We start from the raw sequence: 27,789 nt of genomic DNA on the forward strand, positions 1-27,789 counted from the left end.
CCAGAAACAGGGTTGGGAGGAGGCTGAGTGGCTGAGGCAGTTGACTTTCACTTGGAGACTTGGAGTTTAGTAAAATACCAAAAATACCCTACTTCTATAACGGTCATGCCAACAAGGTAAAGAGTGGTTCGTTATTATCTCTACTAATTAATGAAATCTTTTTTTGTCAATTAAAAGATGGTGAAAAGACAAATTAATCTTTTATCACATAAAAAAAAATTTGATGGGCAATAATGTAATTTCACATGTTCAAATTTTACTGTTTTTTATTGAAACCTCACCTACAAGTGAGGTTAAAATACCTCCAATATTAAAAAAAAAAAAAATAAATAAAACAAAAAACAAAAAACAAAAACCTCTCACTCCCCCACCAAAAGGGAAAGGACCCAAATTAAAAGGCTAGAGTGGAGGGGAGTTGGTATGGAAGGGTCTAGCACCACTCTATAACGTTACCATAACATCTTAAATTAATAACATAAATTATTTCTCTCACAAAAACGCTTCATGATTAATTCGATGTATCATCACTTTATGTCGATCTAAAAACAATGTTATCCATGCTTCCACTCACAACCAAACACATGGCTTTGTGTTTCGTTGCTGAAAGTAAGATGGTGGTAGACCCTATTACACATGAGATGTTCTCAGGTAATCAAAGACACCATAAATGAACAATATTAAATAGTTGCTTTACTTTTGAAAATATATGACAAATATTTATCGGTCAGATGACACTACTTGGACTATGTTTTAGTTGCAAGAAATAGTCTTTGGTAAATTATAGGGGTTTCACTATTTTTTTGTGTGGGCATAAGGATAACATAGTTTTCCGTCTGAACACAAGAATTTCTCGTAAGCTAATCACGAAGTTATTTCTCTCTCTTCTCTGTAAGTCTTTGAGCTTGGGCGTGTCTCTGACGGTCAGCAGTGGTCCGACCCGATAGAAGCTTCTTCACCACGGAAAATAAGGCCAATTCCAAATCCTCTATCATCAATTCCTCTGTTTGGAAATCAAAGACTTACCCCTTTCCACACTCCCAAAGACTTTGAGGAGCTTTTCCATTATTTTATTTTTATTTTTATTTTTATTTTTCAACATTTTTGCCAACAGCTTCCTTTGCCTTCTTCACCCATTTCATGAAAACCAAACACACCAACAAATCCATTGCCTTTTTCTGTCTGTCTCTCTCTCTCTCTCGGATCTCTCTGAGGTTTCACTTCTGTTTTGTTCAGGTACCGCTTCCTTAATTTCTTCAAATTCTGGCTCAGAATTTCCTGTTTTTATATCTTTTTGTTGTTCTTGTTGTTATTTCATGGATGTAATATTTTTTTTTTTTGGGAGAATCAGCTTTTGTTCTGATGCCATAAACATGTTGTGATTGCATTGCAGATGGTGTTTGGAGTTCAATAAGTTCAAAGTTTGAGACTTTTTTGTTGGAACTGGAAACCTGTTGTTTGTGTTGGACAAAGATGTCTTCTGAATTGACAACAAAAGCTCGACTGGTTCGATGTCCGAAATGCCGGCTGCTTCTTGCGGAGTTGCCCGAAATTCCGGTCTACAAGTGTGGCGGATGTGGCGTCACTCTCCAAGGTATTCAAAATCAAATCATCCCACTAATTTAATCTGCTATCCACTTTCTCGTCTAATTCATTTCTCACTGTAAACAATGGCATATACTATTGAGGTTTTCTACGGTATTTTTATTGATAACGCGATATTCTGTTCCAAACTACTACAATTTATGAGGCCAGAGATTCAAACTCGGGTGCAGGGGACCTGGCCAACTGGCCTAACCGCCCCACCCCCCCCCCCCCCCCCCCCCGCGCGTCAGCGACAGCGAGATTTTCCGCAAGATTAAGATAAAAAGAATTCTTAAGTGCTAATAGATTAAACGACTAAATTATCTTCTCGGATTGCTTAATCTGTTTAATATACGAAATTGCATGTTGGACCGATTTCATTTCTGTCTATTGATTCAACGTTCTGAGAAATTGAGCTCCGTCTTTTTTCATCTGCGCCGTTTTATGGATGATAACTTCCGCATGTTGCTACTCAGTTTTTTAGTTTATGGTTCGGATTAGTTTCCTAAACCATCTTTCTGAATGCAGCGAAAAGTCGAATAAATGGACTGAGAAGCAAGAGCGCTAGCGTAAACGACACTGAGGCAGCTCAGAGTATTGGTTTGGATCGCGCTTCTGAAGATGGAAAATCCAGAAGCTCAGGTCGTATTGCAGCTCTTTCCGAATCCGGAGAATGCTTTTCAGACCAAGACAATGAGCGGGATCAGATTATGTCTTCCGAAGTCAATGAGTCTGGAAATTGGTTTTATGATGCGTTGTGTTTTTATGTTAGAAGTTTTTGTTTAGGGTCATATGGTCAAATCAGTACTTATTAGAGAGTGCCAGTTAACAACGGAAAATAATAGACACTTAGTATTATGGTCTGGTGATATTTTTCTTCATTTCGAAGTGAGAGGTCTTAAGTTCGAATTTTGTGGATGACGAATTCGATACCAAATTAGGTTGCATTGTGTGGTTTAGCCGAACTTTCTTTCCCTTAGAGTAAAAATATCAATTTACTAAAAAAAAAAAAAAGGAAAATAATAACAATAATGTACTCAATTAGGCATAAAGGGTGTCTTTGTAAATGTATACAATTTATTTTATATTATACATGCCTTTGTAGGATTAAGTAGCACAAGTCATAAATTCTCACATGAGTGATTGTATGCAGTTGATGAGTTGTGATTATAAACACCCTGACTCGCTATAGTAACATCATGAACAACTATGATGACATTGCTCGATTTTGTGAATTCTACCCATCAATGATCTACAATATAGATGACCATGCTAGCATGAGAAAATCAAAAGATTTTTTAATGTGATTGAAACACGGAGTGATACATCATGTATCATCATATCAATGGTGGAATATGTGTGTTAAAAAGTTAATAACTTAAAAAATACAATTTCTCACCACTTATAAAAAAAACACTCGATGTATCATCCATATTCCTATTACAATAAAAAATTTCTCAAAAAAATTCCAAATAGGACAGCCTGATCATGTCTTCGGTGAGATAACTCACACAAACAAACAAGACTGCTTGCATTCTTCCACCAAACCCCACAATTTCCCCACCCCAGCCAACACCTACACCCGCTTCGTACACTTAATGGAGCTACAATGCATATGACGTGGTCACAAATTAGAGTTTTTCATGCTAGCATTGCTCAATTTAGTGAGCCCCTATAAAACTTAGGAAAACTTATTTTCACCTCACATGGCCTCCAATTGCACAGGAGACTTCAATCTGTTTGTTTGGTGGATGTAGAAACTAAAAAAAGGTAAAAACATGCGGACATTTCAATAATTATGTCGAGTGTTGAGATGCTATAAAAAGAGGTAAAAGCTAATGAGTTCTCATAGGCCAATCCATTATCCCATACGTTTTGTTTATTGGCATTCGAGTGTAAATTTATGAGTGTGTCGGAAAAACGGTCTAATACATCAAATGTACTAATACAATTAGTTAGAACTTGAAAAATAAAAAAATTCCAACCAATTGTACCAAAAGAAATATTAAGAAGATTCTCTAATCTGTGTGACTTTGTATAGACTATGGACTATCTATCACATCATGTTTTGTGTACAATGTTTTATAATATTAGTACAAAAATTGACGTTAAATAGTAAGGTAGCAGAGAGTTCATAGAGAGTCTCACTTTAAGAAAGTCTTCTTAGCATTTATCTTATACTAATTACATTTAGTGTACCTGATCGTGTTCCTGTACATTAAAATATCTTTCCAAATTGTTTTTTGGGTTACCGAGAAGGACGACAAGGCATGCAAATGCAAAGCAAACTACTTGGGAACACAAACAAGAATAAAACAGGAATAAAGAGAACAACGGAGAAATGTTTGATAAAAAAAATGACTTATGTAGGGGTTGAAATGTCAGTCAAGTCCCCGCATGGAAACATTCATGCGCGTCAGGACGTCGAAATCAAGTCGTCACATGGAGAAACGCTGAAACCTTCTTTCCCTTGTGAATGCAAAGCCATGTTTCGAAGCACGAGCAGCCGCGTCTTTTTCCAAGAGACACCCTTGCTTAGAGGAAATCTTTCGTTTTATACTTGAGATTTATCAACTCACTTATAATTGCGCTCAAACGCTAACTAATTAATAAGTTAATACGATATTAACTACTTAATTGGATTCGTTTCACAATTTAATATCAAGATCAAAATCATTCATCCTTTAGGTATTCACTAGAAAAATCTTTCTTGCAAAATTTCACTCAAATAAAACATCGTTAAGTCATTGAAAATTTGACAAACATTTCATTGATTATTTAGTACTTTGTGTTTGTCTATTTGTGGTCATAATTAGATTGTTAAACACTTTTTAATTTAAGGTCACCAATATGATTGGTTTAAATCGTCATATATATTGTGAAATGTGCTTATACCTGTAAAAAAAAATATTGCATTAACTTACTAACTAGTCAGCATTTTTCCTACTAATCACATAGCTATTATATCGTTTATACATTCAACAATATATAATCCAACTTCCACTTACTATTGTAATTGTAATTAACCTAATAATTTTTATTTTTTTCATTTTGCATAAAAATGGATTAGCTGGTGGCATAGTTCGAGGCATTTCAATCACCCCATAGCACTATCATGTGATTCACTAACGCTAAAAATCATACTCAGAACAAACCGTGTAAAATACAAGCCTAAAATTCGCAGCAATCATTGAATCACCTCGTAGTGGTTAATTAACCTAATATTTTGATTTGACTTGTTTTATGTGTTGATCCCCTATTGTCAAAATTTGGACCCAACCAAAAATCATACCCACTCTCCTCTCCTATAGTGCCAGACTTACGAATGCATGTATGAGAGACAGCTCATACACTTCCCGAAGTTTTGACTTTGCAACCCTTTCTCTGTTTTTTCCGGGATTCTTAGTAGCCAATGCGGATTTTAGAAAACTGAAAACTCCCCTGGCATTTCCCATCAAAAACCCAGAAACAGGATTTGGAGGAGGCTGAGTGGCCGAGGAAGTTGACTTTGACCTAGAGACATTGGAGTTTAGGAAAATAACAAAAATACCTACTTATAACGGTCGTGCCAGCAAGGGAAAGAGTAGTTGGCTATTATGGCCAAATGGTAACCACCAAAAGCGAAGGACTCAAATTAAAAGGCTATAGAACCACGACAAGTGGTCTAGTTGAAAATTGCGGACATCAATTTTCTAAAGAAAATAATAAAAGGTCTTAGGTTTGATATTTTGTAAGTTGCGAATCTGCTTCATTGTGATCACATGTAATGAGCAATTCTCAACTAATCATCTGAATCCGAAATAGGTGAATAATTATGATTGGTTGTTAGTTGTTCTCCTTTAAAAAATAAAAAATTAAAAGGCTATAATATTTTGCTTTACATTGATTGATTTGAATTATGAGGGGGAAGGGAGTTAGTATAAAAGGGCCTACCTACGCTCTATAACGTTGCCCTAACATTTTTGAATTGATAACATAAATTATTTGTCTCACAAAATCGCTCTATGATTAGTTGAGATATCGTCACTTTAGAAACTTATCCATGCTCCCACTCACAGCCAAACCGATTGTTTTGTGCTTGGTTGGTTAAAGTGGGATGGTGATGGATAGACTCATGTAATCAAGGACGCCGAGTATCAACAATGTTAAATAGTTGTTGTACTTTTTGAACACGTGAGAAACATTTATTGGTCAAGTAACTCCACTTAAACTGTATTTTAATTTCAAAAGAGAATCTTTGATAAATTACAGGGTTCTCACTAGTTTTGTCTACGAGTATAACAATAACTTAGTTTTATGCCTGAACACAAGAATTTCTCATAACTTTGACGATTCCGATTCCCTATTTTAATCTCAGAGTTAGCAATAGGATGACACGTCAACAGTGACGCTTTAAATATGGTCGGCGGAGATATAATTCATCTCTCTCTCTCTCTCTCTCTCTTCTTTGTAAGTCTTTGAGCTTGGCCGTGTTTCTGACGGTAAGCCTTGGTCTGAACAGATAGAAGCTTCTTCGCCACGGAAAAAAAGACCAATTCCAAATCCTCCATAATCAAATTCCTCTGTTTGGAAATCAAAGACTTACACTTTTCCACACTCCCAAAGACTTTGAGGAGCTTTGCCATTATTTTTTCAACATTTTTGCCAATTAACTCCCTTTGCCTTTGCCTTTGCCTTCTTCACCCATTTCTCGAAAACCAAACACACCAACAAATCCATTGCCTCTCTCTCTCTCTCTCTCTCTCTCTCGGATCTCTCTGAAGTTTCACTTCTGTTTCGTTCAGGTACCGCTTCCTTAATTTCTTCAAATTCTAGTTCAGAATTTCATGGATCTAATTTTGTTTTTTTGGAGAGTTAGTTTTTGTTCTGATGCCAGAAACATGTTTTGATTGCATTCAGATGGTGTTTGGAGTTCAATAAGTTCAAAGTTCGAGACTTTTTTGTTGGAACTGTAAGCCCTTTTGTTTGTGCTGGACAAAGATGTCTCCTGAATTGACAACAAAAGTTCGACTGGTTCGATGTCCGAAATGCCGGCTGCTTCTTGCGGAGTTGCCCGAAATTCTGGTCTACAAGTGTGGCGGATGTGGCGTCACTCTCCAGGGTATTAAATCAAATCATCCCACTAATTTAATTTGCTATCCACTTTCTTGTCTAATTCATTTCTCACTGTAAACAATGCCATACTACTGAGGTTTTCTGCGATATTTTAATTGATAACGCGATAATCTGTTCTAAACTACTACAGTTTATGGGCCGGGGGATTCAAACTCGGGTGCAAGGCCTGGCTAACTGGCCTGACCCCGTAAGCGAGATTTTCTGCAGGATTAAGATAAAAAAAAATTCTGAATTGCTAATAGATTAAAAGACTTAGTTGTGTTCTTGGATTGCTTAATTTGTTTAGTATATGAAATTGCATGTTCTGTCTGTTGATTCTCGTTGTGAGTAATTGAGTTCCTCCTTTTTTCATATGTGCCGTTTTATAGATTTGGATTTTTGGTTTATGATTCGGATTAGTTTCCTAAACTATCCTTCTGAATGCAGCGAAAAGTCGAATAAATGGATTGAAAAGCAAGAGCGCTAGCGTAAATGACACTGAGGCAGCTCAGAGGATTCGTTTGGATCATGGTTCGGAAGATAAATCCAGAAGCTCAGGTTGCAATGCAACTCTTCCTGAATCTGGAGAATGCTCTTCAGACCAAGACAATGAGAGGGATCAGAGTAAGTCTTCCGAAGGCAACGAGTCTAGCACCTCAAGTACTCCTAAGGCTGCTTATCCTGAATCAGGAAATTGCTTTTCGAAACAAAACAACGAGAAGAATGAAGACAAGCCTTCCGAAGAACAGAAATCTAGCATCTCAAGTCAGAATGCAGCTTTTCCATACCAAAACAATGAGAGGCACGAGAGTAAATCTTCAGAAGGCAACGAATCTATCAGCTCAAGTACTCGTACAGTTACTTTTGTTGACTCAGAAAAAAGCTTTTCGGACCAAAACAACGAGAAGAGAAAAGATGCGGCTTTCGAGGACAAAGAGTCTAGCATCTCAACTCATAATGCAAGTCTCTCGAACCCAGGAGAGTCCCTTTCAGACCAAAACAATGAGAAGAGTGAAGATAAGTCTTCCGAAGACAAAGAATCGAGCTCTTCAAGTAATAATGCAAGTCTTTTGATGTCAGGAGAATCCTCTTCAGACCAAAACAATGAGAGGGGCCAGAGTAAATCTTCGGAAGGTTATGAATCTAGCAGCCTAAGTCCTAAGGCTACTTTTCCAGGAGAATGTTTATCGGACGACCAAAACAATGAGAAGGATCAGATTAAGTCTTCAGAAGGCAACAGATTTAGCAGTTCAAGTCCAAAAGCTACTTATCCTGACTCGGGAGAATGTCTACCGGACCAAAACAACGAGAGCAATATGATTGAGTCTTCAGCAGGCAACGAGTTTAGCAGCTCAAGTCCTGAGGCAACTTTTCCTGACTCGGGAAAATGCTTCTCAGAACAAGACAATAACAAGAGTGAAATCAAGTCCTCTGAATACCAAGAATTTGGCAGCTCAAGTCATGGGGCTACTCTTCAAGATTCAGGAGAGTGCACATCAGATCAAACCAGTATGAAGGATCCTGATAAGTCTTCTGAAAATTCTGATCGTGAACAAGTTGGAGATATAAATTTACCAAATGAAGACCAATATAATCAGAGTGATCGAAATGATTCTCGTGATTTTGATAGTGAGCAACTTGAAGTTTCCAATGAATTTTGTTCATCGACAGAGTTTGCACGTGATGAAGTTAAGGAGACATTACCAAAAACACGAAAAGGTGCAGAAGTTTTAACAAATGATGGGAGCTCACCTTTAGGAGAAACAAATGTGGAGGCAGACATCAACAAGGAGATTGATTCTGATTTCCAGAACTCAAATACTGTAAATCCAGGAGATGCGAGGGGAAGTAGTTCAATTGTTACTGCTCATACAGCCGTACGGGAAAGCATTTCATCGGATTCCTTTGAATCTTCTCCTAATGGACGACAGGAGGAACCTCAGAATAGTGTTCCCAATGGCTTTGATCATGTAAGGTCTTCTGATGCATTTGAAAAGAGAGTTACTGTTCATATGCCGGCAAGGGAAAGCGTTTCATTGGATTCCCTGACATCTTCTCCTGATGGACAACTGGAGGAACCTCAGAATAGTGCTTTTTCCAATGGCTTTGATCATGTAAGGTCTCCTGATGTATTTGAAAATACGGAGTTCTTCCCCAGCATTGAGCGTAGCGGTGCACCAAGAGATCTGTCAAAGTCCCCAGCAAATATAAGTCATCATGCTTATGATGCCAGTGTTTCTTCTTATGATGGCATGGATGATCAGTACCTCAACCGAACTGCACGTTCAAATATTTTTCATTCTGAAGAACGAACCAGACGGGATAAATTCATGGCAAGTAGCATGATGAATAAAGATTCAGGATTGCAACATCAACCAAGGGATCCCTGGTCAAATTTGCCCATGAAGAATGATCGTGCCATGAGATACAGAAAGCGGGATCAAGATGCATCACTGACGCCTAGAAGACAAGGTCATCCAAGCAGAGATTGGAACAGATTGCAAAGTGATGAATCTATGTATAGGATGGCTTTCCCTCGAAGAGTTTCCCAAGGTGGATACGAAAATGGAGGCCCTACAAGTCAACTCCATAATGAGTACCAGCACAATTCAGGCTACCAATCATCTGAAATGTCTGTGGAGGCTGAACAGGACAAGATGACACTATTGAGAATGGTTTATGAACTGCAGGATCAAGTTAACAGTTTGAATGGAAAGGCGAGTGGAAGGGTTGCCGGAGGAGCCACTTGGAAGGAGAAGAGCATGCCCCAGTACCGTAGCTATGAGGCATTCGAGAAGGAACTCTATCATGATCCAAACTATCAGAGGTATCTGAGAAGACACAGGCCAGGCAGCCTCTATCCCCCCCAGCACCACCGCAAAAACATGCGCATACCTTTCTCAAGTGAGGCAACAACCAGCAGGCACCAAACTGATTCTTCATATTTGCATTATGGCCCCCAAGACTGGCAGTGCTCAGCACCATTATCTCAACCCGTTCGTTGCAGCAACAACAGGTTATGTAGGGTTCACCCTGGTCACAGTTGCTGGACATCCTATGACAAGTCTCGTCCTTCAACTCCCGAACGGTATATGGGAACTCCCGAACGGTATATGGGATCTGATTCTCCTCTGTGGGGCCATGAAACAATGTCTGATGATCTGAGGCACCAAAGGCATGATGCGAAGAAGCTTTACAGAGAGAAACAACGTTTGGCTAAACGGCATTTCCGCCCCATAGCAGGTGGAGCCCCAATCATAACTTGTTACAACTGCTCAGAACTGCTGCAGATACCTGCAGATTTTCTCCTTTTCAAAAGGAGATACCATAGACTTCGATGTGGGGCTTGTTCGGAGGTGCTCAAGTTTTCGCTCCAAAAGAGAGCTCATGTTGTCCCCTACGAACAGAATGCTATAGCCCCTCTGAGTGAAGTTGGCGACTATAATGCTGCCGCTAATGGCAGTAACTTGGCTCACCATGCGGATCCTGTTTCATGCTCTGATGATTATGGTTATGGACCCTCTTACTACCATAGTTACTCTTCTGACGGTGATCCTAGAGCTTTTGCACCCTCCAACTCTCCCCAAGGTGATTCAGAGGACCAAAATATGTCACATAATTCATTGGATCCAATGAGAGAGAGGAAGAAGCTTGCTTTGAGAGAGCCTCAGAACAAAGATAAGAATCCAATTGTAACATTTGTGTCAGCAAGACCGTCGTTATCCTCAGAAATCGAAGAGCTGCCAGCAAAGTCGAGTTCACCACTTCATCAACTCATGGGCTACGCTTCGCCAAGCCTAGTGATTAGAGGGTCTGCAACATCTCGGACAGGGAGAAGCTCATACCCATTGCACAGATAACTTTGAAACCAAGTAACTAACAGATTCCTCAGAGTATGATTATATGAAGCTCCCGAGGGTTTTCCTCAAACGGAAGAGCTTCTTCGTCTCACTCACCGGACCCTGAAGCATTGCAATGTTGGATAAAGTGGATAGAGCCCTGACGGAAGCAAAGGTTTCCCGGAAGTGATTCGACGACAGACACTGCTTTGTTTTTGCCATATCTACATGTTAGGACTTGGAATTTTTTCACGAACGGACTTCCCTTTCGTTGTTTCTGATATAGTATCCCACAAGTGAGTATATGTTATATGTTGAAATCAAGCTTTCGATTGTTGTGTGTACATGTTTACCAGACTACTATTTGATTTATTTGTTCATATGCAACATATCCTTTGCAATTTGACAAAAAAAATAACACATCTTGTGCAATTATATGGTTCCTTGTTTGCTTCTAGTAGCAGTTATCAAAGAGGAGAAGGATCCGATAAGATCAATTCCTACGTAAAACCATACATGCTTTGCTTTCGTAAAGTATTAGATTACAATCTGTTTCTTGTTCTCGACGTTGTTTCTATTGAATGTAACCCCAAATGCAGGAGTACTTTTTATTTATATTTACACAACTTACCAGAAGCTGCATCTGCACTTACTAGGTTCATCTGAAACCGTTCCTGTAGTTGGTTCTCCGATTAGAAGCGATGGAAATCCTTTGGTCTTGGAGCATATTCAAGTCCGGGGCCAACAAACGGGTGTACCGGTCAAAATACAAAAGCTGCTTCAGGAGAAGTGCAAACTCTCGAGGAAATTTCAATCCATATGATTCACTAACCCGAATCTGAAATAAAAGCATGCAAGCAGCTCATGACATCGGAACAATTAGTTAAAAAAATGATGGCATATGCTGCGGTGGTACTGATATATAATGCTGGCATGTAAACCTAAAAGGGAGTCAACGGCTTACCACATCGAGAAAAAGTGCATTCATTTGTCTCTCATCAACAACTAGATTTGCTGAGACAGCAGTTGCATTTGTAGATGGCTCCCTGGCAGTTGCTATGACTACTTCTGTATCCAAATCCTGCACATGAGGAATTGTTAGAAGCAATGTGATTGCTATCAATAAGCTTGTTTCAGATTCAAACAAACAGCTATGCCACTTCCTTTCTATATTCTAAGTTCGGTAATTTCTAGCTATGGCACAGCACAGCTCTTTTAAGCAGCATTCTTTTCTGCAATGGAATATTTACGGGCAAGGAAAAAAAAAAAAGTTATCTTTTGGCTGCACCGTTCTGCGAAACATTATTTCCCCTCAGCTCCGAAATTGTCCCAGGAGAAGTGCACCAAAAAGATAACCCTATTTGGAAGGTAAAACACAATTACCAAACTCATGAGTTTAATGCTTGCCTTTATTGACGAGAACATCTTTTCCAAGTCACTTGCAAAGGCCTTAACATCAACATTTGTGCCTGTAGCACCCATTTCAATCAGTGCAGATGCCATTGATTCATATTCTTCAGTTGCAACTGATGCCAGAAAGATTTCCATGGCACCCCATGTTTTTGGAGATATACGGCCAACGATTCCTGTAAATTTAAGTCAAACGCAAGAATGATTTCACATAACTGAAAGGTAACAAACCAAAAAAATAACGTCAATAACATTTGAACGGTGGACAAATACAGAGAACTTCTAATACTATCAAGCAAATGGTAGGTACTGCATATTGGGACTATGCACGGTTGTTAAAGAACAGACAATTAGCACGTCCACAAAGATATACATTATACACTGACAAAAAAAATATCAATATCTTTACTCGATCCTTTTTTCTGCACAGTAGATAAAGTATAAACCTTAAGTCATATTTGCGGAGATTGTATAAACAACTGAAACATTGAAAGAAACCGACGACAATCACAACTATAAGTACAGCAATGAGTACAATTATACCAAAATCAAGAAACCCAATGCGGCCATCACGCAACAACCACAGATTGCCTGCATGCACATCTGCATGGAAGCTTTCACAGGCAAGCAAACTGCCAAACCTACAGAGACATTTCATAACAAACGACAAGGTAGAAATTTGACAAATAAATGAACACAAAAACTACAAGCACATGAATGGTGGATAAAATATTCTAGTCCTACCACACATTAAGGGCAGTTATGAGACTGGTCTCCGGATTAGAGACAAAGGAACTTATACTGTTCAAGTCAGTAAGAGGAACTCCATACAGCCTCTCCATTGTTAAAATTCGTTTGCTGCTGCATTGGTGATACACTTTTGGAGCCGTAGCCTGCCTTGTGAGTCCCATAGCTTCTAAATATCTCCTAAAGGACTCAACGTTTGCAGCCTCCTTGTAGAAATCAACTTCTTCAAGCATGGACTCCCGTATATCTTGCACAATACCAACCTACTGAAACGATGAACAGATTACAACGGAAACTTCTATCTTCCATCATTTTCCAACATATGAACCAAAGATGCTGACATCATCCCAAAGATGTTATGCTTTCGGAGAATATAACTTGTAAGTTGGTAACTGAAGAAACTAGCAGTGTAAATTATTTCTAAGAGTAAGAAAATAATTACTATGCTTATACCTGTCATCCAATATAAGTGTTAAAGTCATTTGTTGCATATGCAGAAATTTATGTCCACATACCAATGAAGCGCGGTTTATGTCAGGATTCAAGAATTCCAAAATGCGGACAACAACGTAGATAAAATTGAGATCTGCAACCAACATATCTTCTATTCCAGGTTTCAAGATCTTTATTACTACATCTTCTTCGGAGCCTCTTAGCCTTGCACCATGAACCTAAACAAAATACATCACAATTCTTATTCCTAAGCTTAGCGAATGGTTTGAGGAACATGAGAAATTTGATAGGAAGAGAAAAGAACTTGTGCTATTGAGGCTGAAGCGAGTGGGGTTGGGTCAACATAGTCATAAACGCTTTCAATTGATCTCCCCAATTCCTGATGCAAGATTGCTTGAATCTCTGCAAAGGGTACTGCAGGAGTTCTGTCAAAGCAGTTCTGAAATTCTTCGACATATTCTGATGGGAACAATGTTGGAGCAGATGCAATGAACTACCATTTGTAAGTAGCATAGCATTAGTGATTGTGTACGTTGAATGAACAAAGATAGACAAGTAAAATAATAATCTTTTGCTAATTTACATTGGATATAATGAATAAAGTTATGGAGTGGCGATCAAAAAACAAGAATACAACAAGAGTTACCTGACCCAACTTAATGTAGGTTGCCCCCATGCGCTCAAACAATTTCCTCAAATAAAGTGGGGACAGCAATCCAAGCTGCAGTTGGGTTGGTACTCCAGCAGATGAGTTTGCTGACTACAAACAAAAGGAAGGGTCATTTACAAGTATGCTCTTCAAAAGCTTGCTTATTCAGATAAAAGGGTCAGTATTAAAGAATGCCTAGGTGTTAACAGAACACTCAACCGAGTGAAGTCTTAATCCCAAGTTATTGGAATTGGCCATATAAACGCATTTTGTCATTGAGCTGTTTCAAGAACTATACCAATTGACAATTGAACAAGGTGAAAGCCAAGCAAACAAGGTTCCTGTTACCTTTGATACATCGGCAAGCCACTCCCCACCAACCCCAATAAACGCCTGAATACCTTGGACCATCCTAAGGGCGCCACGTGGACCTGTGCTTACTGATGTTTGGAGAATGTCCTCCACCAGTTTAGGCGAGTCTTCAAACCTATCTGGTAACAGCATGAAATTCCAGCTTCAGCTTAAAACGTCAAACGAATAGAGTGATCAAGAAAGAAAAGAATTCAAGCCTAAAGAACACAGATGCTCATGACGAGGTCTAAACAAAGGCGTGAATGAAAGTTTCCTTCCCATTCTGAGAGGTGATGCAATTAATTGTTAACTGTCTGCCAAACAGAAGAGTTGTACTTCTACTTCAACAGTTTTTACACTAAGTTTCACTTCTGTATGTCCATGAAAAGGCAACAGCCAATCACCCACTAAAAGAAGTGAAAAAATGAACATTTTTCGAGGTACCCATCAAGCGAAACACCAAGAAGTTCGCAACTTCATGATTCAAAATATCAATGTGACCAGAGTATAACCATTAGCAGACGTATAATCTACTATTCATGTTCTAATAGGTAACAAATAAATTATTAGGAAAAAAAAAACCCATAAATCAAATAAAGATTTAAGCTTGAGATAAACCCAGAATCCAAAATGCAAACCCAAAATCCAAAAGCTACCGGGAGAGAGAAATTAAGCACCTTGAAGGCGGGAGGAGTAAAGATCCTGAGTTTGTGAGTAACGGGCAAAGAGAGTGAAATCCCTTGAGTTTGAGCTGCAAATGAGCTGCTTCAATGATTTTAACGAACCCCAAGCTTAGAATCATCTGACGGCGGTGATGATGGTGCAGTGACGGCAAACGACCGCCTCTCATGGCTGAGACCATCGCCACAGCCATCTCTTCACTTCCACAGCAACGAAAATATTAAAATTTCAGGAAGTGAAATCGGAGCTTGGCATTTGGAAACCTTCACGACGTGGTTCTGACAATTGCTCTTCGTCTCTGGCAGCTTGCGAGTGTCTGCTAACTACTATCTCCGTCTCAGTCCCTCCGTCATCGCTGAGAGAGAAAAAAAGAACAAGAAAAATCCCTTGCATTTCTGTGTAACGTTAAACGAGTTGTAAGTGAAAGGGAGGACGCCACGTGGCTAGGCTGTTCCCTGTTGGCGCCATTCTGAGACTTCTCCTCTAACCCGCCGTTAGATTTCTCTCCAGTCCGGAACTGCTTCAATTTTTGTTAAAGTGCAATTTGTCTCCGAGACAGTGGTTAAAAACAAAGAAATTTTAATGAAATACTTCCGATGCTGTTTATTTTTAACGAAAATCATATTTTTATCTTTATATGATAATATTCACTATACCTCTATTTATCATTTTTCATTAAAACTAAATTTTTTTTGAACTTTTCATTATTTTTCTTTAAAAACAAAGGTCGTATACAATTACACGGGCAAAAAAATTGATATGGGCATTTTACCATTTTTCTTAGCTAGAACGTTCTCCAATGGCTAAATGTAAATTATTCATCTTTTGTCGATAGTTGTAAACAAAAATGTATATATTTACATGATTACGTCTCTGGTAGATGTGAAAGTGTTTGAGATGCTCATATCAAAACCGATATATGTAACTAAATTACTTAGGACTCATTGTTTTGAAAAATACAAAAAAATGCGAAATTGGATACTCAAAGGATACGACACCGAGGCCTAAAGTCCAGTTCCAAAATTTCAATCATAAACGTTTGGACATTCTGTGTATTGTATTGGAATACAAGATTACATACATAGTCAACCCAACAAAAATTCTGGACTAAAATTTGAACTGTTATCCTCACTTCAGGTGATTCATCTACATCCACTGCAGAACTACTCAAAAATCAGTTTCTGAACTCAAAGTCCTAATCTGACTTATGTTGAATCGGAATCCGATTCTGTATCCGATTTCCAGTCAGCTGGTTTATTCCTGTTTGTATTGGCCTCTAGTGGAGGAAGTCCATCATCATCGCTTGAGTCGTCGAGCTCATTGTCTTCTTTTTGGGAGGTGTCTCCCTGCAAACTTCCATCGCATCCGTCTGAAACTTCGGATTTGAAGAGTTCTGGCCTGAAATTGGGCGGCAAAAGCAAATATAAGGAACAAAAGATCACTAAAAAGAACACTGAGAATCTTATGATCACATAAACACCTTAAGGGGTTAAACAAGAAGTGCCACAAAGGCTACAGATTTTACCCACACTTCCACGAGCAACCTTTTCCATTCCTCAATACAATTATGTGCAATGCGCAAAACTATGGTGGCTTGTGGATTACTATTTTATAAGAACAAAACTTTTTGACATTTTCAGCTTTCTCAAGTTGTGATACAATGCAGAATCAGTATACACTTAACCATAAAAAGAGAAAGTCAGAGCAGACATTGAGTTTGTTCGCGGGACATTTCAAAGTTCAATATGAAGTAGCCGAAACATAAAAAGGTCATCGCACTATTAAATGTGTAAGCAACACAAGCTGCCCTTTTTGTTGAGATAGTGACAAATCATCTTAGGATGGGAAGAGAATACACACCAGTCTGGCGATTTCTTCAGCACTCGTACTTGTTCGTAAAATAGAACTTGCGAAACAATGCATGCCACCTTGCTGCCAGATTCAAGAACCTTCTCCTTCCCACTCGCATCAACCACAACATAACTCCCTGCCAATCGAAAATCGACTCAAAATTCCGCCTTTTGGCTACATTTGATAGAATGCGTTGAAATGAGATACGTATATAGGAAACCAACCTCGTTTAATCCACATGCTCTTTGAAAACTTGGCCGGAAACAGCGCCAAAGATTTCTCTCCCTTTGCATCCATTACCTTAAACAATTACAGCAGAATCAGAAGCAAGTTCAGCAATTCTAAACACATTATGCAATCCAAGCTCACATTTTTCTTTTGTTACAGCATCTGAATCTAAAAACTAGCCCAAACCCACATCATTTTTTTACAAATTGATCGATACCCACTACTGCATTTTCACAAAGAGAACGATTTGGGATTTAGGGTTTTAAAAGGGTTTTTATTTCCGGGCCAAAAACCCTAAAAATTTGAATTGGAATAGAAGCGCCCACCTCGATGAGATTCGAGCCGCGGAGAGAAAGCACCTGCATTACAGAGTGACCATCTTCGAGCGTAAAGCTCTGTTGCTCCACCGCCCTCTTCAGATTCTTCCTTCCTCCTTTCATTTGGGGACTCAAATTAAAAACCCTAGTAATTGATCAAGACTCGGCCTTTAAACCCTATTTCCTAAAATTGTACCGAAACGGCGCCGTTCGGGGTAAAAGATATGACGTAACTAACTGTAATGCATTTACGGCGCGAAATTGGATTACCTTTTGTAACTATCCTAACCGACCTTATCTGGATTCAATAAATGGCTGTAACCCAAGAAAATATAACGGGCCAATCAAAATGCTAGAAACTGTAGAAAAACGGAGAGGCCGTTGACTTGGCCGTGAAGTTACGTGAGTTTTAAAAAAAAACTAATAAAAAACATTTAAAAACTTTAATTTTAATAAAATAAATAAATAAAAGTATAAGAAAATAGTACTAGAAAAGATAAAAGTATAATTTTTTTTGTTAAAAATAAACAGTAGTATTTGATTAAAACTCTTCTTTTTTTTTTTTTTAACAGGGGCACAAGATAATACGCAAAAAGTCGAATACAAAGTGTGCGCCTTGCCGAGTCGCAATTCGCGCGTGAGCTCAGTGTACCCAGGAGGAGGGAGAGAGAGACTCCACGCCTCTCTTGAATCCACTGCTCACACAAACAAGAAGTTATCAGGTTCGAAATTCTCCATAAATTCTTGTGTTTTTGTTCGATTTTTAATTTCCTTTGAATTAATTCGTCGTTTCCGTTTTTGTACTTTCACTTAATTACATTGTTCCAGTGATGAACATATCCGGATAATCAAAGCTCGTTAATTTAATCATATGGGGTTAAAATTCTGTGGCTTTTTGAATTTCCTGAATTTCCCAATTGTAATTTGTCAATGCTTCTCGAATTTCAAGGCAAAAGCTTTCTTTTTTGTTGGTTAAATTGTGTATTTAATTAGTTTTTAGTTTTTTTTTTTGGGTGTTTTGTTGTTTAATTTTTGAATGACGAATTGATAATCATGAATCTGGGTAGTGATTACTTTCCACGTTTAGGGCGCATGCCTTATTGAGATTTATGGTTAATGATAATTAAAGTGTGTGCTTTTGAATTCAGAGTGTGTGAATTAGGTTTTTTTTGCTTAGAGTGATGGGTAGAAGGAAACAAAGGCGGCCGCACCGATCCGGTGGGGTTGTATTGGAGAGTCAAAGCAATGCCGATCAGGCAGAATTGGATGGAATCAAGATTTCAAATGGGGAATCAGGAAAGAATGAACTGGATAAAGTTGATGAGCCGTATTTTGTGGAAGTTGATCGGTCTTGTTGGGTTTCGGACGAGCACCTTGATATTGCTGAAGTTGTTTTGACAAATTTGAATTTCGGAGAAGGGTTTTCTGGTGATGGATTGAATGGGGATTTTAATCAGGATGATTACTCATTAAGGTTTCGAGTGTGCAACGTGAATGAGTTTATTGGCCGTATGAAGTTAGGCCATTGGCCTGTATTATCCTCTGCTGATATATCTTTGGAATTCATTAAGAAGTGTCCAACAGAGGATACGGGCGAGTGCTCAGTGATTTTATCGGGGAGTTTTGATGGACCGGATGAAGGTATCTCTGGTCTTGTTCACTTGGCAAGTTTGAGGTTTATGACCCTAAGACCAGTTCGGTGGGTTGTGTCGATTGATATGTCCACCGTCACGGTTAGGGTGGAGATACTTAAGCGTGCATTTGATGCTTGTCAGTCACTTCTGGACATTACTAGGCAAGTCTGGAAAAAAAGTATGAGGAATGTCATGGGTTGGCTTCATCCAGAAGTAATGACATCAGAGGCTAGGTACAGAGTCAGTAAATCAACAGAAATGGAAATTGATTTGCGTACTGAAAATGGATATGCTAATTCAGACCCTAGTAAACTAGCAAGGTTTGATGTCTCTGGGTTCTATGAAGCCATTAAGCGATCAAAGTGAGGATCACCACTTTTCAATTTTATAGTCTATTTCCAACTTCTGAGGCTATTATGTCTGTCAATCTTTGAGTTTAATTTCTATTATATCTTGTGTACAGAGCAGATGCAATGCTTCAAGCTGACATGCCCGATTTGCTTCCTGAGTTGAAGCCCTATCAGCGCCGTGCAGCTTACTGGATGGTACATAGAGAGAAAGGGTATGCAGAAAGTCCGGTCGAAAAGGGGAACAGTCAGTTCATATCACCTTTATGTTTGCCCTTGGAATTTCTTGACACATGTTCAAAAATGTTCTACAACCCATTCAGGTAGTGGGTTTCTCAAATATGTTGGTTTACCTTTTAAGCAAGTTCTTGCGTTCTACATCCTTCTCCTCTTCCATCTCCTCCCTATCTAACGATTACTGCGAATTTGATAATGTATTCCAGTGGAAATGTTTCGTTGCACCCAGAGAATGATTCAGCTTATGTCTGTGGTGGTATTCTTGCTGGTAAATCCACTACTCTACATTTTCTTGCATGTGTTTAGATTTTTTTTCAGATTTTACAGATGTCAAATTTCGCTTTTGTCCAGAAATCTAGTTTTGCACACTATTGGCTGTATTACTGTTAAACAATTGAAGTTAATTCTAAAAACATGAGGGATCAGTGGTATTTAATGATGATATAAATAGAGTAATGCCTTATCAAACAATCAGAATCTGTCACTTCTACATGACAATCTATTGTCATGTGAGCGCCTAGTTTTCTTAAATAGCTTAGTCATAAAGCCCTACCTGAACGAAAAAGCTAGGAATGAAACAAATATCACAGGAAGTTGTTGGAAAATTTCCATTTACCAGCTCCTAAAGTTTCTTCTACCACATATTTAGTGAAGTTCTCTATCAACTAGTCTTTGGCCTTTTCAAAATATCTATGGCTGTTTTTGGTAATAGAGGAAATATGCTTAATAATGTTTTATCTTCTTAAGCATTTTATATCTCATTCTGAAGGGAAGACTGGTGTTCCCCGAATTGCTTTCTGTGTGACGTTTTTCTTTTGTGACGATCACAGATGAGATGGGCATGGGGAAAACTGTTGAACTTCTTGCTTGTATATTTGCGCATCCGAAGTCGGCAGATGAAGACAACATATTTGCTGATTCTGAATCTCAAGCTACCGAAGATCAGAAAATCAATCTTAAAAGATTAAAAAGGGAGCGAGTTGAATGTGTATGTGGAGCTGTGAGTGAAAATATGTCATACACAGGATTATGGGTACAGTGTGACATATGCGATGCATGGCAACATGCAGACTGTGTGGGTTATTCAGCTGATGGAAAATCTATCAAATCCAATGAGGCCTCTCAAAAGCACCTGAAGAGGAAAAATACAACCACTGTAGTTGAAAGAGATGGAAAATATATTTGCCAGCTGTGCTCAGAACTGATACAGGCTACTAACTCTCCTGTGGCTACTGCTGCCACTCTTATAATTTGTCCAGCTTCTATTTTGCTCCAATGGCATTCTGAAATTATACGGTATATTTTATGCCTAGACTATAATTATACGGTATATTTTATGTTAATTTTGTTTTGTTAAACTGTATTATATCCCGAAAGATAGGGTTGTTAAACTGTATAAATATTTCGTATGCTATCCTTCAATCTTCTTAGATGACTCATTTTGTGATAAATTGATTCAATTTTGATCGTGTTTATTGCTTAACATGGTGTTTGAGATGTTTCTAAATTATTTATCACCAGATCGTGGATGTTGTAGCTATTACTCACTACATCAAAAAAATTCCATTAATGAAAGATGTAAATCCTACTAACTTATCTTATCACCCCAGTCATACCCGTGCAGGTTCTTTGAAAACATGTATCTATGAAGGTGTGAGGGAGACTTCTTTTTCAAACGCGTCGGAAATTGATATCAGTGAACTTGTTAGCGCTGACATTGTATTGACAACATATGATGTGCTTAAAGAGGACCTGTCACACGACTCTGATAGGCATGAAGGTGATCGGCGCTTGATGAGATTCCATAAAAGGTTCCTTCAAAACTTGTGATGCTCTTGCTTTTGTTTTTTTTTCTTTGCTCAAAAATTGGCTACACTAGTTTGAACTGATTTTTCAAACAATTGGATAAGATCTTTGCCTGATTGCTTGCAAGGATGTTGCATAATTTTGATGTTTTCCCTTACATTAGGATGATTTGTTTGGAATGATACATATTTGGTTTAAAAATAATTTCCCAGTTGCCAGCCACTTATTTTATTAATTGCTGCCCCTCATCATGAACTCTTGAAGCAAATGTACTTAAATGTCATCATGTTCTTGTAAACGATCAGTGTTCAAGTTGTAAAGAATTCGCTTTATTTTCTTGTTTTCTTTCTCCTTTCTTATTAGGGTTTAAGTTTACATATTTCAGTGCTTTACCTTGGTTGATTTAGAAGCGAATTTCTCTTGGACCTGTATTTTTCGAGATGATGACCTGCCATTTTGTTTTAGGTACCCTGTTGTTCCTACCGTTCTGACCAGAATATTCTGGTGGAGAGTTTGTTTGGATGAGGCTCAAATGGTGGAGAATAATGCTGCTGCGGCCACAGAAATGGCTATGCGGTTGTATACTAAGCACCGTTGGTGCATTACAGGGACTCCTATACAACGTAAACTTGATGACTTATATGGACTTCTACGATTTCTCAAAGCATGCCCATTTGATGGTTCTAGGTGGTGGGTTGAAGTTATACGAGATCCATATGAGGTATGAAGTTCAGTGCATCCTTTCGTGTTTCAATTCCAAATCTTTTCAAAAGTTCTAAGATGCCAGATAACTGGAACCATTAGGATAAAATCTAAAGTTTAATGTATAATTTTTAGCCAAGTTGACACTTTGATTCAAGAAAATACGCCCATTTATCATGAGCGCATCCTTCTATTACTTTATCGACATTTAGGGCTCTAAGTGTTTTCTCATGATTTTCCCAAAGACTTCATTCTTGCTTTCTCCTGCTAGTTTTAGTCACTTCCTTAATTTTTTTAAATTTGCCTTTTCAGAGGAAAGATGTGGCAGCTATGGAATTTGCACATAAATTTTTCAAGAAAATTATGTGGCGATCTTTAAAAGTGCATGTTGCAGATGAGTTGGAGCTTCCTCCTCAGGAGGAGTGCCTCTCTTGGCTCACTTTATCTCCAATAGAAGAACACTTTTACCAAAGGCAACATGAAACTTGTGTGAGTTATGCCCGAGAAGTCATTGACAGTCTGAAAGATGATATTCGGAAAAGAGAAGTCACAGGTTGTTAATGATTATTTTGCAACTTCATTTAAGAGTCATTCTATAAGTAACCCTAAAGTTTGCATGTGAAGATGCAACTTTAAGGTCTGACATTTTTCATGCTTGCTGTCCAGGATGCTTAGCATCTAATGATTCATCAGATCCACTCATCACACACGCAGAGGCAGGAAAGCTTCTGAATACACTGTTGAAGCTTCGCCAAGCCTGCTGCCACCCTCAAGTAGGAAGCTTTGGGCTTCGTTCTCTGCAACAGTCGCCCATGACTATGGAGGAAATACTAATGGTGTGTTTCTGTACTTTATTACTAAAATTTTTGTGATTGATTCTTTTTGTTTTATGGGATCTTGTTCTATAGGTTCTTGTAGGTAAAACAAAGGTAGAAGGAGAGGAAGCGCTTAGGAGGTCAGTCGTCGCTCTCAATGGGCTTGCCGGGATAGCTATACTCGAACAAAACTTCACCCAAGCTCTATCCTTGTACAAGGAAGCGCTGGATTTAGCTGAAGAGCACAATGAGGATTTCCGCCTGGACCCTTTGTTGAGTATCCACATTTATCATAATCTTGCTGAAATCCTCCCTTTGGCAACAAACTGCTGCCCTTCAAAAGAACAGCTTCCTGGGAGCTCTAGGGAAATGGCCTCCAAGATACAGGGCATTGAAACTTGTGATCAACATGTAGCGAAGAGGCAAAAACTTTGTGGGAAAGAAGAAATTGCCAATGATGCTGGTAACTCACTGGAAGGTACATCTGAATTATCAGATAACGTTCCTGCTGCTCACCAAGAATGCGATAATGGGCCCCAGCCACCATGTAGTTCTTTCAGTGATGCATCTTTGAGAATAGCCTGTGACAATATTAAACAGAAGTACTTGTCTGTATTCAGTTCAAAGCTATCCATGGCTCAACAAGAGTTTAACAAGTCTTACACACAGGTATTTTTCGTAACTGCTTCCGTGTAGCACTTTATGATCCTCTATATAGGATTGTCTAGACAATCACACTTTGTATGCTAAATAATCGATGGTAGTTCATTTTAGTTCTCTTTCTTTTTTATGGTTTTGAGCAGGCTAAAAAAGTTCATGTATATTTTTTCCATATGTTGTTCTTTTCCGATCATCGCTTTGTTCTCTTTGTATGTTAACATTTATATAAACTCTTTTGAAGGTTTGCAATGCAATCAGCGACAGAAAAGATCTAAGTACTGTTTGGTGGTTGGAAGCCCTTCTTCATGCTGAAAAGAACATAGACCTCTCTAGGGATTTGATGAGAAAGATTGAAGAGGCCCTTGTAGGAACTCTAAACAATGGGAAGTCATCAAGAATTGCCTCTCGGTAAGTAAACATTTGGTCCTCTGCATCACATCTACTGCAGGGTCATATATTTGACTTTTTGCACTGTTTGTCTCTTCACCGGTAACTCAAGAATGTTGCTTGTGGCTTTCAATTTCAAGTAAACCGAATCTAGCTGTCTATATTGTGTGGATTCTGATTAGTTGTGTCCCTTTGATATAGTTTCCGAAGCATAAGTGGCCTGAAGTATCATGTGCAGACTGGTTTGGACCAATTAGCAGCATCTAGGAAGGCGTTGCTTGATCGACTTTTAGAAATTGATCAGACGATGGAGAAGCCAAAGGAGGAGGATATTCACCGTGTGAGAAACTGTCGAAATTGCAAGGGTTGTGATGATGGTCCTTTGTGTGTTCTCTGTGAACTAGATGAATTGTTTCGGGTTTGTTACTCTTCTTCTTCTTCTTTTTTTAATCCCTGTCGATTTGCAGTATGGCTTAACATGTAGCATAGTTTTTACAATTTATGATTTCTTTACTAGGACTATGAAGCAAGGCTCTTTCGTAGTGAAAAAGTAGGCGGAGGGACAGCTACATGTGCTGAAGAGGCTGTGGCTTTGCAGAAGAAGAACTCTGAACTTAATCGTTTTTATCAGAATTTGTCACAGCCAAATAAAGATTCAACATCATCCAATTCTAATAAAGAGTCAAAGAAGAGAGATGCAGGAAAAGTTGTGGTCAGTCCCTTCATCTCACTATTAGTTTCATCCTTAAAAGGTGCTAAAATGCGGCCATCTTTCATTTATACTTTAAATGTGACTGAAACTAAGGTAGATGGAGCTTCTATAACTTGTCCTGTTTATCATATTCGGATGATAGGTTTCAAAAGCTCCATCTGAATTAGAGGTTGTTCTTGGAGTTATAAGAAATCATTGCAAGGCCCAATTAGGGAGGGACAGTACATCAGAAGCCACAAAGCACCTCCACGTTCTTGAGGTATGTCCTGTATTGTAGTATTCTTTCAGCAGCAACTATTTGACTACAGCTCTGAAACTAAGAACTCCTGTAGTTAATGGATCATAGAACGGAGCCTACTCGTGCTAAACTTTTGTTTTCTTTCTTTGGGATACTAATTGTCCCGCTAATAGTATTCCCGTTGGGCATTCGCAAAATATGATCCTTTTTCTTTCTTACCTGGTTTAGGGCATGCGCAAGGAGTATCCCCATGCAAGATCCTTGGCAATAGCCCAAGCTCAAATTCTACAAGCTTATGATGAGCTTAACATGGCAACCTCAAGATTGCGCCTGGCAGAAGATGAGGATGATAAAGCTCTTGATGCTTTAAGTGAAGAAGAATTACCTTCAGCTAGCGTCCTATATACTAGTGACAAGTTCACATCCTTGAATTCGTTGTCTGTTATAAAAGGGAAACTTCGTTATTTAAAGGTAGAAGCAAAAGTCCATTTTAATCATTCAGATTTAGATTTTCTTTTCTTGGGCGCAGAATTGTGTGCCCTTGGAATGCTTTGCTCACTGACCTTTCTACTTATTCTGTGTTGAAACTTAAACTACGAAAAACAGAATGTCTTTGTTGTTGCTACTGTCAGGAGTCGATACTAACTCTCTTTTATTGTTCCCAGGGTCTGGTACAAGCTAAACAAAAGGTGCCGTTGCAAAGTCCAAATCCTTCCTCGGTAGCTGAAGGGCCAGCCACTATTCCAACATCCACAGAACAGAAAAATGTATGCATACCTACAGGCGATAAAGAAACATGCCCGGTTTGTCAAGATCCATTAACCATTCGGAAGATGGTTTTTCCGTGTGGGCATCTTACATGCTGTAAATGTAAGTATTCACCGTACCATCTCCATGATAAAACCATTGCCTCAAGAAATAGGAGACATACTTCTATTATTTTGTTACCAAAAGAAATGAAATATGGACTATGGCCACGAAAGACCTAGAATGCTAGTCTGTATCTCTCAAAATCTTCAGTCTTCTGCTAAATCTACGAGAGCCTTCCTTGGTTCACCAAAAATGTGATTCAGCAGACTAGAACTGTAGCTATTGGGAAACCTTACGTGAGTCATCAGTGGCAACCTTCTATCTATGTCTCCATCTTGCTAATTGCCTTTTGTCCTACTTTTGCTATTATTATAATTATTATTATTATTATTATTATTATTATTATTATTATTATCATCATCATTATTTTTCTTGGTGCGTCTCTTCCTTGATAATTCGTTATGTTCTCTTAAATAACTGTCATTTAATTTGAGTTCACAACCGTTCCTGCTAGGTTTATTTGCAATTACTGAACGGAATAACAAGGTTCAAGATAAGTGGGTAAAATGCCCAACATGTCGACAACATACTGATGTTGGAAACATTGCTTATGCCGACGATGGACAGAGTGAAACTAGTACATCTTCTGTGCTTCATACAACTGAAAGTCGTGAAATGTCTGAAGCATCTGTTATGGTGCAAGGTTCATATGGAACAAAGGTACGTGTTCTACTGTCCTCGATTTTGTAGGTGTGGTTCCCTGACCAAACAAATAAGAACTCTAGCATACCAATTCCTCATTTTCCGCTGACCCTTACCATTTTATTAGTTTAGTTTGTGTCAGCAAGTTTAGATTAATGTTCATTTTTGGGGGTGTATTTGTGCAGATTGAAGCGGTGACAAGAAGAATCCTGTGGATAAAGTCTACGGATCCAGAGGCTAAAGTTCTTGTTTTCTCAAGCTGGCATGATGTGCTCGACGTATTGGAGCATGCCTTCACTGCTAATGACATTACGCATGTTCGGATGAAAGGAGGAAGGTAAGTTGCCATTATCGAATTCAGAGCAGATAAAATATACTGAAGTTCGAATTGCTTCTCCATTTTTCTTAATATGCCTGCTGTGTAAGTGCAGGAAATCACAAGTTGCCATTAGCGAATTTAAAGGCGAAAAGATAAGTGCAAAAGGAAATCACAAGATACGTGGACAGAAAGAGCAAAGATCTTTCCAAGTGTTACTGCTCTTGATTCAACATGGAGCTAACGGCCTCAATCTTCTGGAAGCGAAGCATGTTATTCTTGTGGAGCCGCTTCTCAATCCAGCAGTAGAAGCACAGGCAATCAGCCGGGTCCACCGAATTGGACAGAAAAGCAAAACCATAGCTCATCGTTTCATAGTACGTGCATCTCCCTTTCCGATACTTCTGTGTTTCGTAGAATAACATGTTTTCAAGATTCACGAACACAATCATCTCTGCATTTTTCGATATTTAATCACGCTTATCCATCTTGTGGAGTTAGGTTAAAGACACGGTCGAAGAGAGTATATATAAACTCAACAAAAGCCGGAACAGCACTGCGTTCATCGGGAACACGAAGAATCAAGATCAGCCTTTCTTCACATTAAAAGACATTGAATCCTTATTCGCAACAGTGCCACCCCCAGCACCAGAAACTCAGGAAAAGGCAACTGAAGTTCCCGACGAGAACCCAACGGAAAGTCTACGGCATTTGCCACCTTCTGTGGCTGCTGCCATAGCAGCTGAGAAGAGACATAAGGAGCAGCATGCATCTTCTTTGTGACCATAACTTAGCAGCTCAAGTTAGCAGCAATTTCGTAGAAACACATGGCAACTCAAGAGAAAATATATTTTGTTAGGCTTTTAATCATGTTTTTTTTTTTTTTTTTTTTTTTTTTAATTAGGATTTTAGTTTCGAAACTATTATTTTTCTTGTATATATTGAATCCTTCATTATTTATTGGTTTTTTTTTTATGTCTGATGTTAACGGCACACATGCTAGTCACTAAATAATAAAATCTCTCTCTCTCTCTCTCTCTCTCTAGTATTCTTTTGGTCTAAGAGTTGATTTGCGGCTGGTACTAGTTCCATGGAAATATCAGAAAAATATGAAAATTGAAGGTGAAGTCTAAACTTCACAAAATATTGGAAAAATTCTTAAATTTCTGCTAAAATCGATAGATTTGTTGATATTTTTGACATACCGGTTAAATATCGACAA

The 27,789-nt window shown here is 38.5% G+C and overlaps 4 protein-coding genes across 8 annotated transcripts; 2 read left to right on the top strand and 2 right to left on the bottom strand.

The window, feature by feature from the left end:
- The first annotated feature begins 1,103 nt into the window (after window positions 1-1,103).
- On the top strand, window positions 1,104-10,903 carry LOC137719434 (uncharacterized). 2 transcript variants are annotated; one of them, XM_088693431.1, is made up of 3 exons: window positions 1,104-1,233; window positions 1,391-1,591; window positions 7,123-10,903. In XM_088693431.1, exons 2-3 carry the CDS (start codon window positions 1,471-1,473, stop codon window positions 10,533-10,535), a joined length of 3,534 nt encoding a protein of 1,177 aa, XP_088549557.1. In that variant the 5' UTR covers window positions 1,104-1,233; window positions 1,391-1,470; the 3' UTR covers window positions 10,536-10,903. The 2 variants fall into 2 exon arrangements, with proteins under 2 accessions (XP_088549557.1, XP_068314573.2); XM_068458472.2 differs by lacking the exons at window positions 1,104-1,233; window positions 1,391-1,591 and adding exons at window positions 5,903-6,365; window positions 6,481-6,682.
- Window positions 10,904-10,915: 12 nt separating this feature from the next.
- LOC137721317 (putative aarF domain-containing protein kinase At5g05200, chloroplastic) lies at window positions 10,916-15,202 on the bottom strand. Its single transcript, XM_088693436.1, has 10 exons — window positions 14,802-15,202; window positions 14,122-14,264; window positions 13,771-13,884; window positions 13,429-13,617; window positions 13,187-13,342; window positions 12,669-12,934; window positions 12,468-12,565; window positions 11,922-12,100; window positions 11,479-11,595; window positions 10,916-11,352 (listed from the first exon to the last, which is right to left on the bottom strand). The coding sequence occupies exons 2-10, from the start codon at window positions 14,182-14,184 to the stop codon at window positions 11,173-11,175; spliced, it is 1,362 nt and encodes a 453-aa protein (XP_088549562.1). The 5' UTR covers window positions 14,185-14,264; window positions 14,802-15,202; the 3' UTR covers window positions 10,916-11,172.
- Window positions 15,203-15,795: 593 nt separating this feature from the next.
- On the bottom strand, window positions 15,796-17,367 carry LOC137721280 (Nucleic acid-binding, OB-fold-like protein). Its single transcript, XM_068460386.2, has 4 exons — window positions 17,211-17,367; window positions 16,881-16,956; window positions 16,666-16,792; window positions 15,796-16,203 (listed from the first exon to the last, which is right to left on the bottom strand). Exons 1-4 carry the CDS (start codon window positions 17,322-17,324, stop codon window positions 16,011-16,013), a joined length of 510 nt encoding a protein of 169 aa, XP_068316487.1. The 5' UTR covers window positions 17,325-17,367; the 3' UTR covers window positions 15,796-16,010.
- Window positions 17,368-17,789: 422 nt separating this feature from the next.
- Window positions 17,790-27,602, top strand: LOC137720693 (RING-finger, DEAD-like helicase, PHD and SNF2 domain-containing protein). 4 transcript variants are annotated; one of them, XM_068459791.2, is made up of 20 exons: window positions 17,790-17,923; window positions 18,350-19,197; window positions 19,299-19,505; window positions 19,626-19,687; window positions 20,250-20,715; window positions 21,030-21,230; window positions 21,691-21,946; window positions 22,240-22,480; window positions 22,594-22,763; window positions 22,836-23,411; window positions 23,644-23,810; window positions 23,991-24,207; window positions 24,307-24,501; window positions 24,644-24,760; window positions 24,968-25,210; window positions 25,405-25,609; window positions 26,064-26,269; window positions 26,437-26,588; window positions 26,683-26,944; window positions 27,069-27,602. In XM_068459791.2, the coding sequence occupies exons 2-20, from the start codon at window positions 18,383-18,385 to the stop codon at window positions 27,348-27,350; spliced, it is 5,040 nt and encodes a 1,679-aa protein (XP_068315892.2). In that variant the 5' UTR covers window positions 17,790-17,923; window positions 18,350-18,382; the 3' UTR covers window positions 27,351-27,602. The 4 variants fall into 4 exon arrangements, with proteins under 4 accessions (XP_068315892.2, XP_088549576.1, XP_068315893.2 ...); XM_088693450.1 differs by having other exon boundaries at window positions 17,800-17,923; window positions 18,379-19,197; XM_068459792.2 differs by having other exon boundaries at window positions 17,835-17,923; window positions 19,304-19,505.
- The last annotated feature ends 187 nt before the right edge of the window (window positions 27,603-27,789 follow it).

The sequence above is a fragment of the Pyrus communis genome, chromosome 1 (genome assembly GCF_041283825.1).
Source record: "Pyrus communis isolate YQ-2024b chromosome 1, ASM4128382v1, whole genome shotgun sequence".
Classification (NCBI taxonomy): domain Eukaryota; kingdom Viridiplantae; phylum Streptophyta; class Magnoliopsida; order Rosales; family Rosaceae; genus Pyrus; species Pyrus communis.

Excerpts from the sequence above, each read along its gene's own strand:
- LOC137719434 (XM_088693431.1), top strand. The coding sequence starts at position 1,471 with ATGTCTTCTGAATTGACAACAAAAGCTCGACTGGTTCGATGTCCGAAA. Across the intron at positions 1,592-7,122 it reads ATGTGGCGTCACTCTCCAAG|CGAAAAGTCGAATAAATGGA; the intron begins GTATTCAAAATC and ends TTCTGAATGCAG.
- LOC137721317 (XM_088693436.1), bottom strand. The coding sequence starts at position 14,184 with ATGGTCCAAGGTATTCAGGCGTTTATTGGGGTTGGTGGGGAGTGGCTT. Across the intron at positions 13,885-14,121 it reads GGCTTGCCGATGTATCAAAG|TCAGCAAACTCATCTGCTGG; the intron begins GTAACAGGAACC and ends TTTTGTTTGTAG. Across the intron at positions 11,353-11,478 it reads ATGCACTTTTTCTCGATGTG|ATTCGGGTTAGTGAATCATA; the intron begins GTAAGCCGTTGA and ends CTTTTATTTCAG.
- LOC137721280 (XM_068460386.2), bottom strand. The coding sequence starts at position 17,324 with ATGAAAGGAGGAAGGAAGAATCTGAAGAGGGCGGTGGAGCAACAGAGC. Across the intron at positions 16,957-17,210 it reads GCGGCTCGAATCTCATCGAG|GTAATGGATGCAAAGGGAGA; the intron begins GTGGGCGCTTCT and ends TAATTGTTTAAG. Across the intron at positions 16,204-16,665 it reads CTGAAGAAATCGCCAGACTG|GCCAGAACTCTTCAAATCCG; the intron begins GTGTGTATTCTC and ends GCCCAATTTCAG.
- LOC137720693 (XM_068459791.2), top strand. The coding sequence starts at position 18,383 with ATGGGTAGAAGGAAACAAAGGCGGCCGCACCGATCCGGTGGGGTTGTA. Across the intron at positions 21,231-21,690 it reads TTGATGAGATTCCATAAAAG|GTACCCTGTTGTTCCTACCG; the intron begins GTTCCTTCAAAA and ends ATTTTGTTTTAG. Across the intron at positions 25,211-25,404 it reads GGAAACTTCGTTATTTAAAG|GGTCTGGTACAAGCTAAACA; the intron begins GTAGAAGCAAAA and ends TATTGTTCCCAG.